The following is a 17,923-nucleotide window of genomic DNA, read 5'->3' on the forward strand; positions in this document are numbered from 1 at the left end:
CGCCTTTTAACACTAGCCAGCCTCTGTCTTCCAACACCGCCTTCAGCTCGAGTGGTTAACCTCTTCTCCAGCAGGTCATGCCTCCGCTTCACACTATCTTGAGTGAAAAACAAACTCATTTCTTTCAAGAGATCACCCAGCTTTCGGAAGTCTTCCACCTTGAACGCCAGGTGAATTGGGAAATGCCGCTCTTTCTCCATAACAGTTCTTGGTCTGACACTATTAGCATCAGAGGAGCCATATCTCACCAGCAGCCAGATGTGTGATCTCGAACAATCGACGAAAAAAGATCCCTCCCCTTCACGCTGTAGCGAATCCGTTCTCACCGCTACACTTGGCGGCATTCTCGTAAGTCCTACTTCCCCTTCATCATGCACATGCTGCATGTAATCGATGAAATCTTGAATGGAGCTCTTCAGTTTTTCAAATTCAGTAGAATAAATTCTCAGCTGCGTAACCTCTGGTTCCATATATTCATAACTGTATAGATCCACAAAGGGAACTACTCCCATACCTCTAAACTCACTAACCACCAGACGTCCCCCGTCAAGATGCAGACTCTTTTTCCTGAACACCGCCATTTTTTTTTTTTTTTCTCCAGCAGTCACTCATAGTCTGACTGAAACACTCCTCGTTATATAAGACATCTCATATATTTCCACACCCCCTCACCACCTTAACCACGCCCATCAACCCTCCTCTAGAATAATAGCCACATTCTAATGTAAATAACAAAGTCACGCCTCTTCCTTTTCCCCACACCCCCTCACCACGCCCCTCCCAAATGATGTCATCTGATCTGTCAAGTCATCAATCATATTTTGACAGTTAGTTTCTGACGATTATTTTTAATGATTAAATTTATATGACGTCATCACATTTTGTCACTTAGTTACTCTAAATTTCTCTCCACTGTTCTATGATGTGATTTTTAAAATTGTATGAACGGGCTAAAAAGCAATCCAGCGTAAATATGCAAAGGAAAAACAGCCTGCATCACATCTTTGTGCTCTTCTTTTATAAACATTTTTGCTTTTTTGTATTCTTGTTTAACTCTATTTTCAGAACATGCAGCGGAGCTCTGGTGGTGTTATGGCACACGCTGTTGATCTTTTCTGCAGACGTGTACAGGTTTGATACCCGACCAACGCTCCAAAACCCAACTATTGGTCCAGCGCTGGCCCCAAGCCTGGATGAATTCGGAAGGTTGCATCCACTGTAAAAACTAAACCAAATTAAGCTGACGGGAAAACAAAGCGTTAAAAGACTTTAAAAAAAAAAAAAAAAAAGAGCTGCAGATGGTCCCCAGGCTACACTTTGGACACCCTTGAAGTAGCATGCAAGTGGTTCCTGTTAAGTTCTGGACTTTTCCCTGATGTCCCTGGTCTCCCATGTCCTCTGGATCAGAAAGCAGAAGTGTAAAATTACAACCTCTTATGTCGGTTTCGGCCCAGCTTAGCCCCGCTCTGTGGGGCGTGCTCAGTCTCCGTGTGCAGCCAAGCATGAGACGTGTGTCATGTCATTAGAGCTGAGGGACGGGAGGGACAGACACTGACCCAAAAAGAAGAAACCGCAGTCACAAAGTGCTGCAAAATGTAACAGACTGCGGTGCACAACTGTGGCCCAAGTGGACAAAAATAATCAAAGACACAAGACTTCTAAGAGGACGCAGGAATCAGGAAGAATTTGACCTCCCGTCTTGTCTTCTCTGAGTGGGAGCCACTTAGGACAGAAAAGACCAAGAGCATTAGAGGAGGTGGAAGGAGAACGGGGAGGATGCGGTAGGAATCGAAGAAGGCGGTGGAATAGGATGAGAAAGACGACGCTGAAGTTGGCTTCCCATTCAGCCCTTAAGGAGAAATTTAAGGTGGAATTGACGTAATGTTGGTCCTGAAGATCTCTTTTTTTTGTGACACTTCTTAATGTGAAAACATTTTACACATTTTAGGTAAGATTTCACCTAGTCCATATTAGACATGGTCTACTTTGAAAACCGCTAGACGTAGACTTCTCAAGTCTTGACTGGATTAATTTACAGACCCCAAAGGTTCATAAAAACAGTTTGTGATTTGTGAAACCTTCTATGTGTGAAAATGCAATAAAGGAACATTTTTCTACATTTTCCGCCTTAACCGTGTTAGACCTGGTCCACTTTGAAAACCACTAGGCCTAGACTTCCCAAATCTGGACTGGATGAATTTTACAGACCCCAAAGGTTCATAAAAACACAGTTTGTGATTTGTGAAACTTTTATTCTATGTGCGAAAACGCACAGCCTCGACTAGGCATAGGCTTCTCAAATCTGGACTGGAATAATCTACAGACCCCAAAGGTTCACAAAAAACAGTTTCTGATTTGTCAAACCTTGATTCTATTTGTGACAATGGTTAATACCACCTTGAATCGTATCGGAAGCGAACATCAGCGTCGTCCTGAGAAAGAGTCAGGAAAAGGCTGGGAGGAGGTGGTGGTGGAAGAACAGGTGAAGAGCGTCCCAGAAGCTTGTGGTGATGGAGGATTGTGATGAGAGGACGTGCGGCAAACACGTGGTGCCCTCGGTCCTCTAGCATACATTGTGTAGGGTGGCTTGTGTTACCTGAACTTGACATGAAGTAGACATGGAGGGGACGTGAACACATGATTCTCAACAGACGCCTCACTGTGCGCACTCCCCCTGCCGGCAGTTGCTAGAATGACATGAGAATAAACCCTTCACGTTTGTTTCATTCATCAAAGGACGACACATTCACTCTTGTTTTGTGAACAACGAAACCACACAGTATGTCTTTTCAAGTCTCGCCAATGTAGAAAATACACCAACCAAAAAAACAAAAACAAAGAGGGTTGAGTAGTCTCGTTTCAGGTGACATTTTAAAACACACATGAGCAAAAGCGGCACATATCCATTAAGCTGCGCGGTGGACATGAAGCGCGTAGGAGGAGCCAAGAACATCCAAACGCATCACATTCCTGCCAGTGTGCTCAGCAAATGTGGGCCAGCAGAGTGCCAGGTGGCAGCATCGACAGCGCTGAGGTATGCCGCTTCTTCATTGGCTGGGAGGTGCAAAGTAGGCGGGGTTAGGCGGCACGACGCTCCCACCCTTGCCACGACTAAAGGTTAGTGCTCCCTCTGGAGGCTAACTGGTGAAATTGCAGCGCCAGTCGTGGTCAGCCGGGGCCCTGGGGGTCCTGCTGGACTGAGGACTGTGCCATCCCTATTTGGAATAACGACATGAAAAGCAGTTTGTATACAGTATTAAAAGCTTTACTCGGACATAATACGACAAACAAAAACAAGATTCAAAATTATTGACTGGGGGGAAAAAAAACAAGTCATATTTTTTCTTTCATTCGCTCTCCAAAGCACACATCAGTCACTCGGCTCCACACGTAAGATGGAGTAAGACACAAACAGGACAAAGAACAGACATGAAAGAGAAATTGAACGTAAGGGTGACACATTCCATCCGGATCTTACCGTTTATGTATTTGTTTAATACTTTGTAATAAACAGGTGGGTAGCATAGGGAGAATAAGACAAAGAAAGGGTGAATTTTGTTTAGTTAAAACAGTTAAGGAAGATTCTAGATCTACAGGGGAAATGGAGGTTTTTTTCCCCCTGTTTCCTTCCCCGCTTGACCTTCCTCAAAAGTCCTCCATCATCGCCTCCTCAAAACCCTCAATCTAAAACAGAGTGCCAAGCCCATCCAGTTCTCTGCTTCTAGATAAAAAAAAGTGGATCAAAGCAAGCACCAACGCTCAGGCTTAGCACCATGGAGGGTCCAAACACTGGTCTTTCCTGATGACCACGAGCTGCCGTTTCGATGACCTCTTTATATGTATGTGCCTCTATGGGGTCAATGTGGCATCTTCAGATGCAAACTTAATATCTAAACTAGTCTTCGCCTGCAATCCATTGTTAAAAAATGCATACTTCCTTTCAAACATCATCTCCAAATGTAACAACGAGGGCGTCTGTGACGACGAGGAGCACGTCAAAAGGTGGCGGCACGTGTCGGCCCCCCGAGTGCACAAGGTCACAATGACAAACATTTCCAAAGAGGCGGGCCACTGATCAGCACCGCCCTCCCGTCAAGTAAAGTAAGCGGCGGGGAGGGGACAGGCATGAGCATTAGGGCCCGTGCCTGGCACCTCCCTACACTTGTCCTCCAGAAAGCTTCACATCCTTTTAGAAAAATGGCAGGATTGTGTCACACAACCTTTCTGATGAAGAACCTCTGGTGCGCACAAGCATTTCAAAGGAAGCTTAGATTTAAAAAAAAAAAAATTGCTAGGGCATGGCTGTATCATAAATAGGGCTGTCAAATGATTACAATTTTTAAAACAAATTAATCCATTTCAAATTAATCAATCATGATTAATTATCATTTGCCAGTACGTGTGAAATATGCCCATTTTTGCAGTATTTTATGAAAAGAAAGATGAATGACAGGACACAATTATATATACTGTATGTATTACTATTACTGTATACTGTTTGTATGGATTAACTATGACAGAGTATTATAGACACATTGGGGGAATCAAAATAAATCGAGAATAAAAGTCATAAATTTACGAGAATGAAAATCTTGATTTTCCGAGAATAGTCATAAATTTACGAGAAAAAAGTCGTAAACTTACAAGAATAAAAGTCGTACATTGAGAAAAAGTCGCAAATTACGAGGTCGTAAATTGATGAGAATAAAAGTAATAAATTTACGGGAAAAAAGTCGTAAACTTACAAGAATAAAAGTCGCACATTGAGGAAAAAGTCGCAAATTTAGAGAAGTCGTAAATTGATGAGAATAAAAGTCGTAAATTTATGAAAATAAGTTTTAAATTTACGAGAAAAAAAGTCGTAATATTACTTTTGACCAAGGCCAAAGGTCACACAAGTCCCCCACTTTCATAGCTGTCCCAGGCAATGCCTGTTATGATGAGAATAAAGTCATACATTTCCGAGAAAAAACTCTAAATTTTACGAGCATAAAGTCATAAATTTACAAGAATAAAAGTCTGAACTTTGTTATAGGCATTGCCTGAGACAGCTATGAAAATGGGGGCTTTTGTGGAGGGGGCACGGTAAGGAAGGCGTCTTGAGACGATACTAACCCATGCTAATCCGTTTGTGCTCAACTGCTCAGTTTTGCTGTCCCGTTATAAATAAAAGCTTGCTGTGACTGTTTCAATGCAGTACTGTCATTGTGATCACTGTTGTCACAATTGTTGTTGTTGCTGCTGTTGTCCTTGTCTCTTGTGTCTTTTTTTTTTTGTCCCCCTCACCCCACCCCCTGTTTTCTTTTCTCTTCTTCTCTGTCCCCTCCTGCTCCGGTCCGATCGCTCCAAATTTGCTTAATAACAAGCATCTCAGTCAAATAAATTCTGTCGAACACGAGAAGTGTATATCACACTTCTCCCTGGCAGAGTAAATCTGTTGAGCACTTGACGGTATTTAGATGTACAATTATATCTGCTTTAAAGGCTGGACAGGACAGGGGTAAAAAAAAATATATATATATAAATAAATAAATAAATAAAAGCTTGCCTGAGGCAAGAGGAAAGTTTCCCTCCTTCCTGAAGAACTATGCGCTATTTTTCCTCTGACACGTATGACACCACGACCTAATATTACCACTTTATTCTCATAAATATATAACTTTTATTCTCAAAATCAGCCTTTTTTTTTTTTTTTTAAACAATGTGGCCCTAATACTCCATCATAATTAACAGCTCCCCCTCCGTGAATCACCACCTTACCGTGGTGGAGGGGTTTGCGTGCCCGAGTGATCCTACGAGCTATGTTGTCTGGGGCTATATTCCCCTGGTAGGGTCTCCCAAGGCAAACAGGTCCTGGGTGATGGGCCAGACCAAGAGTGATTCAGAAGACCCGTATGAACAAACACACGAGGAGAGACCGCACCTCGCCCGGAAGTGGGATACCGGGGCCTCACCCTGGAGCCAGGCCTCGAGGAGGGGCTCGCAGGCAAGCGTCTGGTGGTCGGGCTTTCACCCGTGGGACCCGGCCGGGCTCAGCCCGAAGAAGCTACACGGGATCTCCCCCCTGTAGACCCACCACCTGCGGGGGCAAGCATAAGGGTCCGGTGCATTGCGTTTTGGGTGGCGGTCGAGGGCGGGCACCTAGGCGACCTGGTCTTCAGCGGCCAAATCTGGTTCTTGGGACATGGAACGTCACTTCTCTGGCGGGGAAGGAGCCCGAACTTGTGAGAGAGGTTGAGACATTCCGACTAGATATAGTCGGACCCACAGTTTGGGTTCTGGATCCAAACTCCTCGAGAGGGGCTGGACCTTGTTCTACTCTGGAGTTGCTGCAGGGGAGAGGCGGCGAGCTGGTGTGGGCTTATTAATAGCCCCCCGGCTCGGTGCCTCTGTGTTGGAGTCATCCCCGGTGAACAAGAGGGTCATTTCCCTACGCCTTCGGGTTGGGGAAAGGGTCCTGACTGTCGTTTGTGCGTACGCGCCAAACGGCAGTTCAGAGTACCCAGCCTTCCTGGAGTCCATCAGAGGGGTGCTGGAGAGCACCCCAACTGGTGACTCTGTCGTTTTACTGGGAGACTTCAACGCCCATGTGGGCAATGACAGTGTGACCTGGAGGAGCGTGATTGGGAGGAACGGCCTCCGCATTCTGAACCCGTGCGGTGTGATGTTGTTGGACTTCTGTGCGAACCACAGTTTGTCCATCACAAACACCATGTTCCAACATAAGGATGTCCATAAGTGCACATGGCACCAGGACACCCTAGGCCGCCGGTCTATGATCGACTTTGTAGTCGTATCATCAGACCTGCGTCCGCATGTTCTGGACCCGCGGCCGAAGAGAGGAGCGGAGCTGTCAACTGATCACCACCTGGTGATGAGTTGGATTAGATTGCGGCGGGGAGGATGCCGTACAGACCCGGGAAACCCAAACGTGGAGTGAGGGTGTGCTGGGAACGTTTGGCAGAGTCTCCGGCAGAGTCTCTGGTTCGTAGAGTTCAGCTCTCACCTCCGGCAGAGCTTCTCCTGCATCCCGGGGGAGGACGAGGATATCGAGTCCGAATGGTCTCTATTCGGTGCCTCCATTGCTGAGGCAGCCGATCGGAGCTGTGGCCGCAAGGTTGTCGGTGCCAGTCGTGGCGGCAAGCCCTGAACCCGATGGTGGACACCAGAGGTCAGGGCTGCCGTCAAGCTGAAGAAGGAGTCCTATCGAGCATGGATGGCTTGTGGGACCCCTGAAGCAACTGACAGGTACCGACAGGCCAAGCGGCACGCGGCTTCGGCGGTGGTCGAGGAAAAAACTCGGGTGTGGGAGGAGTTCGGTGAGGCCATGGAACACGACTTTCAGTCGGCCTCGAAGAGGTTCTGGCAAACCGTCCGGCGCCTCGGAAAGGGGAAGCAGTGCCCGGTCCACACTGTTTACAGTGGGGACGGGGGCCTGCTGACCTAGACTGAGGATATAGTTGGGCGGTGGAAGGAATACTTTAAGGCCCTTCTCAATCCCACTGACATACCTTCCATAGAGGAAGCAGAGACTGAGGACACGAAGGCGGACAGTTCCATCACCGTGGCTGAGGTATCTGGGGTAGTCAAAATGCTCCCCAGTGGCAAAGCTCCGGGGGTGGACGAGTTTCGCCCTGAATTCCTCAAGGCTCTGGATGTTGCGGGACTGTCTTGGCTGACACGTCTCTTCAACATTGCGTGGAAGTCAGGAACAGTACCTCTGGATTGGCAGACTGGGGTGGTGGTCCCCCTTTTTAAGAAGGGTGACCGGAGGGTGTGTTCCAACTATAGGGGGATCACACTCCTCAGCCTCCCTGGGAAAGTCTATTCCAGGGTGGTGGAGAGAAGGGTACGACCGTTAATCGATCCTCGGCTACAGGAGGTGCAATGTGGTTTTCGTCCTGGTCGCGGAACACTGGACCAGCTCTACACCCTTGCAAGGGTACTGGAGGGTACTTGGGAGTTTGCCCAACCGGTCTACATGTGCTTCGTGGACCTGGAAAAGGCATTCGACCGTGTCCCTCGCGGTGTCCTGTGGGGGGTGCTCCAATAGTATGGGATTGGTGGCGCGCTACTACGTGCCATTCAGTCCTTGTACAACCGGAGCAGGAGCCTGGTTCGCATTGCCAGTAGTAAGTCAAGCCTGTTTCCGGTGAACGTTGGCCTCCGCCAAGGCTGCCCTTTGTCACCCATTCTGTTTATAATTTTCATGGACAGAATTTCTAGGCGCAGCCAAGGTGTCGAGGGCGTCCAGTTCGGGGGCACTAGGATCTCATCTCTGCTATTTGCAGACGATGTGGTCCTGATGGCCTCATCGGGCTGTGACCTGCAGCGTTGACTGGGATGGTTTGCATCTGAGTGTGAAGCTTCTGGGATGAGACTCAGCACCTCCAAATCCGAGGCCATGGTTCTCAGTCGGAAAAGGGTGGATTGCTCCCTCCGAGTTGGGAATGAGGTGCTGCCCCAGGTGGAGGAGTTCAAGTATCTCGGGGTCTTGTTCACGAGTGAGGGAAGGTTGGAGCGTGAGGTCGATAGGCGGATCAGCGCAGCGTCTGCAGTAATGCGGTCGCTGTACCGGACCGTCGTGGTGAAGAGAGAGCTGAGCTGGAAGGCAAAGCTCTCAATTTACCAATTGATCTATGTTCCCACCCTCACCTATGGTCATGAGCTTTGGGTCATGACCGAAAGAACGAGATCGCGGATACAAGCGGCTGAAATTAGTTTTCTTCGTAGGGTAGCGGGACTCACCCTAAGAGACAGGGTGCGGAGCTCGGTTATCCGGGAGGACCTCAGAGGAGAGTCGCTGCTCCTTCACATCGAGAGGAGCCAGCTGAGGTGGCTCGGGCATCTAGTCCGGATGCCTCCCGGACGCCTCCCTGGTGAGGTGTTTCGGGCATGCCCAGCCGGGAGAAGGCCCCGGGGAAGACCTAGGACACGCTCGAGGGATTATGTCTCACAGCTGGCCTGGGAACGCCTTGGTGTCCTCCCGGTGGAGCTGGAGGAGGTGGTCGGGGACCGGAAAGTCGTGGCTTCCCTACTGAGACTGCTGCCCCCACAACCAGGACCCGGATAAGCGGAGGAAAATGGAATGGAATGGAATTAACAGCTCCAAATGAACTGAAAGTTTAAATCACGCTAAAAGATACCACACCACCATACCGTACTATACCATACCACACCACACAGAATCACACTTTAATCATGTTGTTATGAGCCATGAAGGTTGTGTTCAAAGACAACACAACTTGAATGAAAACTGCACTTTTTTGGGGGGAATTTTTCCCCATCATCCACAATCCTTATCTGAGACATGAACACATGCCTTTCTCTTTTCTGAGATATACAAACAGCAAAAAAGAGGCGGCTAGTTAATGCACGTAATGGGACACGTCTATTCCGCCTAGAAAGGCCGCTACTAAACAACTCCAACAAGGTTTTATGGTTTTCTATCCATGCTGTGAGCGTGTAGTAATATGTAATACTTGCAGTATTTTGGGAACTTCCATGCTGGGTGCATTGATTTCACATAACAATGAAGAACGTAACGCTACACCTCACGTTAACGCTTCCAAGCGTGTTTGTGAGTTGGAGATACATATACGGTGTTGGAATTGCACTGCTGTTGATGTGTTCAGGTCAGAATAAAGTTATAAAAGAGCGTCAGACTCTGTCTCTATTTGCGCCTACGTCTGCCGTCATAACAGAGTGGTGGCTTGACATGATGCGAATGCGTCGATTATGCAAATTTTAAAAACGTAATTAAATAACTTCGCTACCATCATTAAGGTGCTATTTTTGACAGCCCTAAGTATAAAGCGCTGACCGTCACCTCCAGCCAGGCTCTCATTCCTCCCACGCTTCCTCATATCACAGCAAATGTGTGTAAAACTACACAGCTGTGGCCAACCTGCCACACTTTCTGGAAGAACTGAAACATCTCAGCTCTAGCGTCCTCCAACACATCATTGCTTCTGTAACAGACCGGCAAATTGGCGCCTAATGTGTCACAAGCCGCAGTGAGATGCTCCACCTTGCATATTTTGACACGTCACCATCATGAAAATCAGTCATCCCCGCACAGAAACATGATTGACTGCAGCAGAGGAAGCTTCTGTAGGGAAGCACAGTAGAGCCATCAATCAAGTCAAAAATGAGAGCGTTCGTACAAACATGCATGTTTGCTCATCTCCTGGAAGCTCAGCTGAGGGCTCCTAAAACCCTCTAAACTGCACTCGCCACGACGCAGCCTTGACGCCATTGTTCCTGCCAAGGTGTGCATGAGTGAAGAAAAACCCAAAGCCTTTTCAGAAACAAGCACCTGTCTCACAGGGCCTCCAACTCACACAAGCCAAAAGAGAAAAAAAATAAAAAAAAATGAAGATCCTCTTTCAGAGGACATATCTGGACTATCTGCAGGGCAGGAAGGTCTTCACATCTAATTCCACTGTGTGAAGTCTTGGGGTGGGGTGGCATAAGGAAACTAACATGTTTTGATTCTCTCTTGCATACTGTGCATTGCATTGGTGTACATGTGCAAGTGTCAAATGAATAAAAAAAGACTGTTGGATATTTAGCACCCGGTAGAGGACATCCGCACCTCTTCCCTGTTGAATGACACCATGATGCTCCATTCTATTCACTGCGGAAACTTCTAAAATACTCCACTACTCGGAAAACAAAAACACGCTAATAACAAATCCATACCAGTATGTGCCAAGCACTGGTTTGGATCATAGCTTAGGCGTGGTGACCGTGCTTGTTAAATCACAGTATATGATGTCAAGTGCCGCTGTTGATGACATCCAATCAAGAACGTTGGTGCAAAGGCTGCAGAGTTTGGCCACAGTCGGAATTCAAATTTGAATTTTAACACGCGTTTTTTGTTTGGTGCCACGTGATGAGACGGTGTGTGTTTCCTAATATTTACACGTGCATTACAACGTACTAATTCACATCGAGGCCTGTCACGATAAACAATAGCGGTGCACAATAATTATCAGACTGACGAGAAGGGAATTATGATGCCATACCAATAAGTTCGATAACATTAAAAATAGCGCCGATAACCAATCATTTTAAAAAGCGCCCCACAGAGGCGAGATTGCCCGTACTGTGCGGGTGAGCACTCCGTGGCGTCACACCGGCTGTTCGGAGCATGTGCCCAAATACAGTGCACCTTGCTGGGCCACGGCAGGTGGCTTCTCCCCCTCTATACTCTAGTTCTCCTGGTAGTAGTGATGTGGTAGTAGTAATGATTCGGACAAATCAACAGCTAGTTGATTTGTCAAATCCTTGGTGAAATCCTAATTTGTTCCAGTCCTCCTTACCCCCAGGTGTGCTACAGTTAAATCTAAATTTAAAAAGAAAAGTAAAAAGTTATAAGTCTCTTGAAGCAGAAAGTTATTGGTTTCAGTTTGAAACAAAGATATTGTACATTACTATTAAATACTCTAGAGAAATTAAAGTTTCTTGCTTTTGATTCGGTGTACTCGCATTATCATGCCTTATATTATTATTGCATTCATAAAAAAAAAAAAACGCTGTTGAAAATAATCGTTTATGGGCAATAGTTTGGAGCACAATTATCGTCTTCCAAAATGTGTTATCGTGACAGGCCTACTCACATCCTAAACTTTGGGATGCAAACACTTTTGTTGCATATGTCATACGTCCTCTTGTATTGTGCGCCAGGCAAGAATAATGTCACATCGAAACACTGGTGTCTTTTTACCTTCACATGCCCTGCTGTTGACTCCACAACAAAGCAGAGAGAAGCAACTGGTGAGCTCCATATAAGAATCCTACACCAGAATGCTGCCGTCCTACTGCCAGGTGATTAAGTACGCCAAGCTCATTTTGCTGCAACCCAAAACAAAGTTGTCAGTGTCAGCCAGAATCATGTTTAGCTTGGTGTACCTAACAAACAGGCATTTATTAAAAACCATTTGATCTGACTCGATATTTAAGCAACCACGAGAAAGCCTATGGGTAGTACCTGGTCATTCAGAAGAAATATTTACAACTCGCCAAAGTGCAAAAATGACCACGGGCAAAGCAGAGTTTCTGGGCGACAAAAAGGAAAAACCAGATGATGGACTTCCTCAAGCTGTTCAAACGGCCACCAATCAACTGCCAGCGTAGAGAACAAGGCTCACATCGAAAGAAAACAAAACAAAAATTCAAGTCATTCTTCTTGCCATACAAAGCCCACTGTGCGCATCGGGAGGATGGGGAAGGACTACGTTAGCCATTCAAAGTGCTTCCAGACTCTCCTGGCTTTCAATGCCTTGGGAAGAAAAGCTCTCATTTCATGAGTACAGTACTTCAAAATAGAAACTGGAAAAAAAAAAAACTGCAGCATTATCATCAAAATAAAAAAGTATCCAATACATTTTGGGATTGGATTGGAACTGGTGACAATCGCGGCACGTGCTGGTTTGATGGCGCATTGTTGATTGAAATGTGACGCTCCTGATTGGAAGCCAAACGCGTCAATGAGCGCGGATCTAATATACAGAGGCGCTGGCACAAACAGGTCCAAATGGGTTAGTGTGACAGTAACAAGTAAGCATAAAAAGTCACTCCTGAGATGAAGGCTGACTGATGATTAAAATGTTTACTTCTCATACATGTGCATATACACACACACTCATTTATAATAAATATATATGCATATGTATGTGCAATATAGTATACTGTGTATGCAGATGAGAACAGCTGAAACACTGAATACAAGAAAGATAGTGATAATAGCATCATGTTAAATTGTGTCGCCTCTGCAAGTTAGATCTGTGTGTAATAGAGTGGGTGAGGAGACTGAGCCAATTTGTGCGTGTGTCTTCAAGTGTGTTTTGTGAGCTTGCACTTAAAGACCAGCAGGTGTCGCAGTTTCATTAAGTGAAGCCCCAATGAGCCTAAACGGCATGTGGCTAATCCTGGCGTGCAAGGGGATCCTGACTGGAACCCGGCTCGTCTAGGTGAGCTGGTGAGGTGCCTCCAGCATCTCCATAAGGAAGGTGTCGATGGGCGTGTCGCCAATCAGTTTAAAGAAGAACAGGTGCTCCAGGCACTTCAAGCCGATGGAGCGCAGGGCCGGCAGCCGGAGGAGGAGCTTAGCAAACCTGCCCAGAGACAAGACGGAAATACACTTGTCATCATCTAAACCAGGGGTGCCCATTACGTCGATCGCAAAGGTAGTTTGGGTCACTTTGTCAGCTGACATTAAGCTACCCTCCTGATTCGCTCTTGCTCCCTCGTGGCAATGGTGAACAGACGTCTGAAACATTTATGGATGGACTAAGTGAGTGGTAAGATGCCTGTATCTATAACAAAAGTTGTAGGGTAGTTACGTAGAAAAAAAGTCAACTGTTTGATGAACTCCACTGTAGAAATGTGTGTTTTCTACACTTCAGTTTCTACAACTATTATTTCATGATGAACTGGAAAATGTGCCCATTGCTGAAAGCTTTTTAATATGTCACCTCGACTTCGGCGGCATTGTCTTTTGCATAAACATTTTCATTTCTTGTATATCACTCATGTTTGATAACTGTGTCTCATGTAGGCTACGAAGCTATTCTGACTGACATACAGTAATACGGTACTCAAGTTATGTACACAACTAATGAGGAATTATTTGTAATTATCTTTATTGCCATACTGAATTGAATTGTGTATTATTTGTGAATAATATCAACTAGGAATGTTCCGGCTAGGGACTAGGGATGATTGGCCACAGATTAGTATCGATCGATTTCCGTAAAAACATGTGATCGGCATATGCTGATGAATGCCTTTCAAAGCCAATCACAAAAAATGATCAGCGTGCGGGAGCAAACCCTATATGTGTGCTGTGTCACGTAGGGTTGCCAAGACCCACATTGAGCTGACAGGAGACGCACTTTGACCCATATTGCCGCAAATCAACACTAGGCTGTAAAACCTGAATGGTTTCAATCACACACCTTGACACAGACAACGCCAGGGGTGGGCAAACATTTTTATTTGCAGGCCGCATAGAGTTAGCAAAATTGGCCGAGGGGGCCAGACTATCTATATATTTGATACACACTATTTTTCGCTTATAATTCTTACAGTCCACCTGGAATTATTTGTCTTATTATTATTTGTTTCATCTGTAAAACTGTTATTCAATCTTTGACAGGTTGTGTCCCTTTTTTCAGAAACACTTTAAACATCAGACCACATCAAATAACGAAACTGAATTTTGACATTTTTTTAACTGAATAAGACACTCGGAATATACATGAATAAAGGGAGTGTGATATACAATATGAACCATGAACGATAAAACATTAGCTATTAAAGAGTATGTGAACGTCCCTCCTTTTTTTACGTCCCAGACAGTGCGGTGGCTTGGTTAAGTTGTGTGTCACAAATTACTACTTAAACCATCAAAAGGTTGTCTCAGATTGACTCTGACTACTTGCAAGTCATGTGACCAGCTTGTATGTTAAAGTTTCTATTAAATACTTTGGAAGCAACTGGTGGGCCGGACTAAAAAAAACGCTGGGCGGGCCAGATGTGGCCCCCGGGCCGTAGTTTGCTCACCTCTGGCCTACGCCAATCCATGCCTCTGTGTTTAATGACTTCCCTCATCAAACCTATTGCTGTACAACTTTTCTTGCATCTTTGTTTACAACAGCTCTAACAGTGGACACCCCTGCAACCGGGACACTCAATTTATTCCCTTTTAAGTTAAACAGGACACATTTCTATTTAATAAAATATTTTTTGTCCCATTTTATTCTGTTAATATTGTTATCTTGAACTAAAATAACTTACTGAACAATTTATGTGCCATGTACCGTAAATTTCTGTCTATAAGACACACTTGTCCACTCAGTCCGACTCACGGTGTTATCTTACAAACAACACTAAACCCATCACACAGCAACTTACCACTCAAAAGGTATACCTAATAAAATATACAAACATATGCCAAGAAAACCATTTCAATGGAGGAGCATAGAAAGCATAGAAAATGGTGGATGGGGCTGCAATGCTGCGTCTGTCCACCAGATGGAGCCAGAGCCCCCCAAAGCTCAGATGGAGGCTGACGTCATTGCAGCGCCCTAATGAATGCGCTGCTCAGACGCAATGCCTTATGGGAAAGCTTTAAAAAAAAATTTGTTTTCATTTCAAATTCATATTGGGACATGTTTGTATATTTGTCAGGTACACCTTTTGAGAGTTGAGTTGATGTGTGATGAATGTAGTGTTAGTAAAGTGTTCTTTGAAAGATGGCACCATGAGTCAGACTGTGATGTTGTTATACTGTTATAAGAAATGACCTCATGCGGTTTCCAATAGGTTGACAAGCTTGTTATGAGTGCACTGATAGCTCGTGATTGGGTCCTGTCAAAGAAAGAGCTACCGTTTCCTCAGTGACTCGCGAGCGACACAATATTAAATAATTAGTAGTAGTTCTGAAGTAAAGCAGATTAGAATTTAGCCACAAATTAGCCGCACCGCTGTATAAGCCGGAGGTTTCAAAGCTGAATAAAAAAAGTAGCGGCTTACACACTGGAATTTACGGTATATTTTCTATATTTATAGGAGCTTGGCTAGCTGGGACTTGGCCATTTTAAAAGTAGCTGGCAGGCTGAAAAAGTGTGTGCACCCCTGATCTAAACCTCTTCCCTCTGTGTGTGTCCGCGTCTGTGCGTGCGTGAGCGTGTGTGCACACCTGCCCTGCTGGTCCGGATACTTCTGCTTGCAGTAAGTCTCAAGCGATGCATACACCCTTTCTCTCAGCATCTCCACCTCACTGGGGTTGGACAAACCCTTGGCATCTTCAGGTGGGCAACATCGAAAACACATTGACATGTCTGACCGGGGGGTGGGGGGTGGGGGAGGGGGGGCATGTTTGTCATCCACGCCGTCCACCCGCTCTCTGACTCTGCTTACCTGGATTGAAGAGGATTATGGCTCGAAGGCAGCCCAGCTCAGTCTTATCCATCTGCATGTCTCTCATCTTGCTCACCAGCTCCGTCAGAACCCTGCCGAGGAGGACGAGAGGAAGAGGAGAGCGGTCACTGGCCATCCGAGAAAGTAGTGAGTGCATGGATTCTGCACAAAAACAAAAGCTAAAATGATGAGAAACAACTTTCTGTTCAAAATGTGTCCATCTAAGTACAAATGCAAGGGGCAGCAGGTTGACATTTGATTGGCAAAGACAAAAAGACAGAGCAGATGAGCATGACTTATTCATGCTGGATTCATTCCTTCTTTCACCGCCTCTCAGGTGCAAATGTACTGTAACTTGCAGGGCTCCACATGCTTTTCATCCCATCCAGACATGTACGCATGCATCCCACTGAATGGGAACCGGCACAATACATCGCAGTGTTTCCCATATATTAATTTATTACTGGTTTAGACCACCACAAATAGACTTGGCACTACCTGTTCGCCATCGCTTATAAACACATTATAAGGCACCCGGTCTGCCAGTGAATAGGAAGGTGCAAAAGGGATCGGTGTTGTGAAATTAACAACTTTGTGACTATTTTTAGCAAGTAATCAGATCCCTCTATACACGCTTTAAAAAAAACAAACAAACAAAAAAAGTCTGCCGACATATCTAGTGAGGAGCCGCGATTCGAATTTCGCGGTTTCACTCTATCACTGATTTTCCAAAACTTAATAAATCATGCTGCTTAGTGGTTGAATACGGCCTATTATTAGTCATAACATATCCATATTTAAGCAAATGTTATGTTATTTAAGCAAATGTTATGTTTTTTGCCTACATAAAGAATTTAAGCATAAAAATGGCTCAAAGAACCAAAATACAAATACAAAGCATTATGAGAAGATGCATTCAAATTAGGGGTGCATGACAATTCTAAGAATAAAGTCAAAATAGTAGCATTAAGTTGAATATTAAAGAAAAATATACATTTTTAAAGTTGTATTATTATGAGAAAGAAAACAAAATTAAGTTGTAATTAGAATAGAAAATTACGTTACAGAGTTATATTACAAGAATAAAGTCAAGATATTACAGGAATAAAGCCATAATTACGAGAAGACCGATAATTATCGATAATTTAATAGGCCTGCTTAATTCTACACCACCCACAGAACACTACCTCTTTTAGAAGAGTCTAACAACGATGACCATTTGTCCTTTTTTTCCAATATCTCCTCCTCCACCACAACGATGTATGCTCGACCACTCCTCTTCAAAGGTAAATAACATTTATCATTACGTATTATTATATCATTTTTATTATTGTTTTTTTCATTAATTATCCTGGTTTAATATTACTACTGCATCCAAATTCATATTTACATACATACACACATATATATACACATTATATATATATATATATATATATATATATATTGCAAACTACTCATTGAACTACTACTACGTTACACTCTTGTGCACTCCGTGTGAATGCTAGCGGCCCCGCCTCCACCCACCAAGACAAAGAGACTGTGCGACTGACAAAAGGGCTCACACCGTTCTTGCATGAACATTCTTACAAACGCGCCAAGGTGCTGAAAGCAATGCACAGAGTGAACCTTCTTCCTGCCTGTTTGGAGGCGAGAGACGAGGAAAACAGACATGGAGATGACGATGCTCATGGCGATATATATTGAGCCCGGAAAAATTACCCAGTTCGATTTCATTTATTGTGTGATATTTATTATTGTCCCTAACCAAGTGCCCGCAAGACATTTTTTTTTCCTGAATGAGAACGCTTATCATATTTTAATATCGCAAGATCTTGTCACACCCCTACTCGATATTGTTCAGCACTTAATTTTGAAAATAAGACAAATACTGCAATATGCATAGAAAAACATTTTGTCTCAACAAAATTGTTAGTAAAAAAAAAAAAAAAATCATGACCGAGTCAGACAGGTTCGTGAATGAAACTTTAAG

The 17,923-nt window shown here is 44.8% G+C and overlaps 1 protein-coding gene across 7 annotated transcripts in view; it reads right to left on the reverse strand.

Annotated features, from left to right (window-relative positions):
• The window catches only part of LOC129172844 (retinoic acid receptor RXR-beta-A), a 54,963-nt gene that overhangs the window by 16,933 nt on the left and 20,107 nt on the right, over positions 1 to 17,923 (reverse strand). For 3 of the 7 annotated variants that reach the window (XM_054762949.1, XM_054762948.1, XM_054762952.1), the window contains 3 exons: positions 15,931 to 16,022; positions 15,710 to 15,815; positions 810 to 13,121 (listed from right to left, as the gene is read on the reverse strand). In XM_054762949.1, coding sequence (XP_054618924.1) covers positions 12,974 to 13,121; positions 15,710 to 15,815; positions 15,931 to 16,022 — 346 coding nt within the window. In that variant the 3' untranslated portion in view covers positions 810 to 12,973. Of the gene's footprint in view, positions 1 to 809; positions 13,122 to 15,709; positions 15,816 to 15,930; positions 16,023 to 17,923 lie in introns of those variants that run through there. The other 4 variants (XR_008567103.1, XR_008567104.1, XM_054762951.1 and 1 more) reach the window with 2 other exon arrangements.

The sequence above is a fragment of the Dunckerocampus dactyliophorus genome, chromosome 20 (genome assembly GCF_027744805.1).
Source record: "Dunckerocampus dactyliophorus isolate RoL2022-P2 chromosome 20, RoL_Ddac_1.1, whole genome shotgun sequence".
Lineage (NCBI taxonomy): Eukaryota > Metazoa > Chordata > Actinopteri > Syngnathiformes > Syngnathidae > Dunckerocampus > Dunckerocampus dactyliophorus.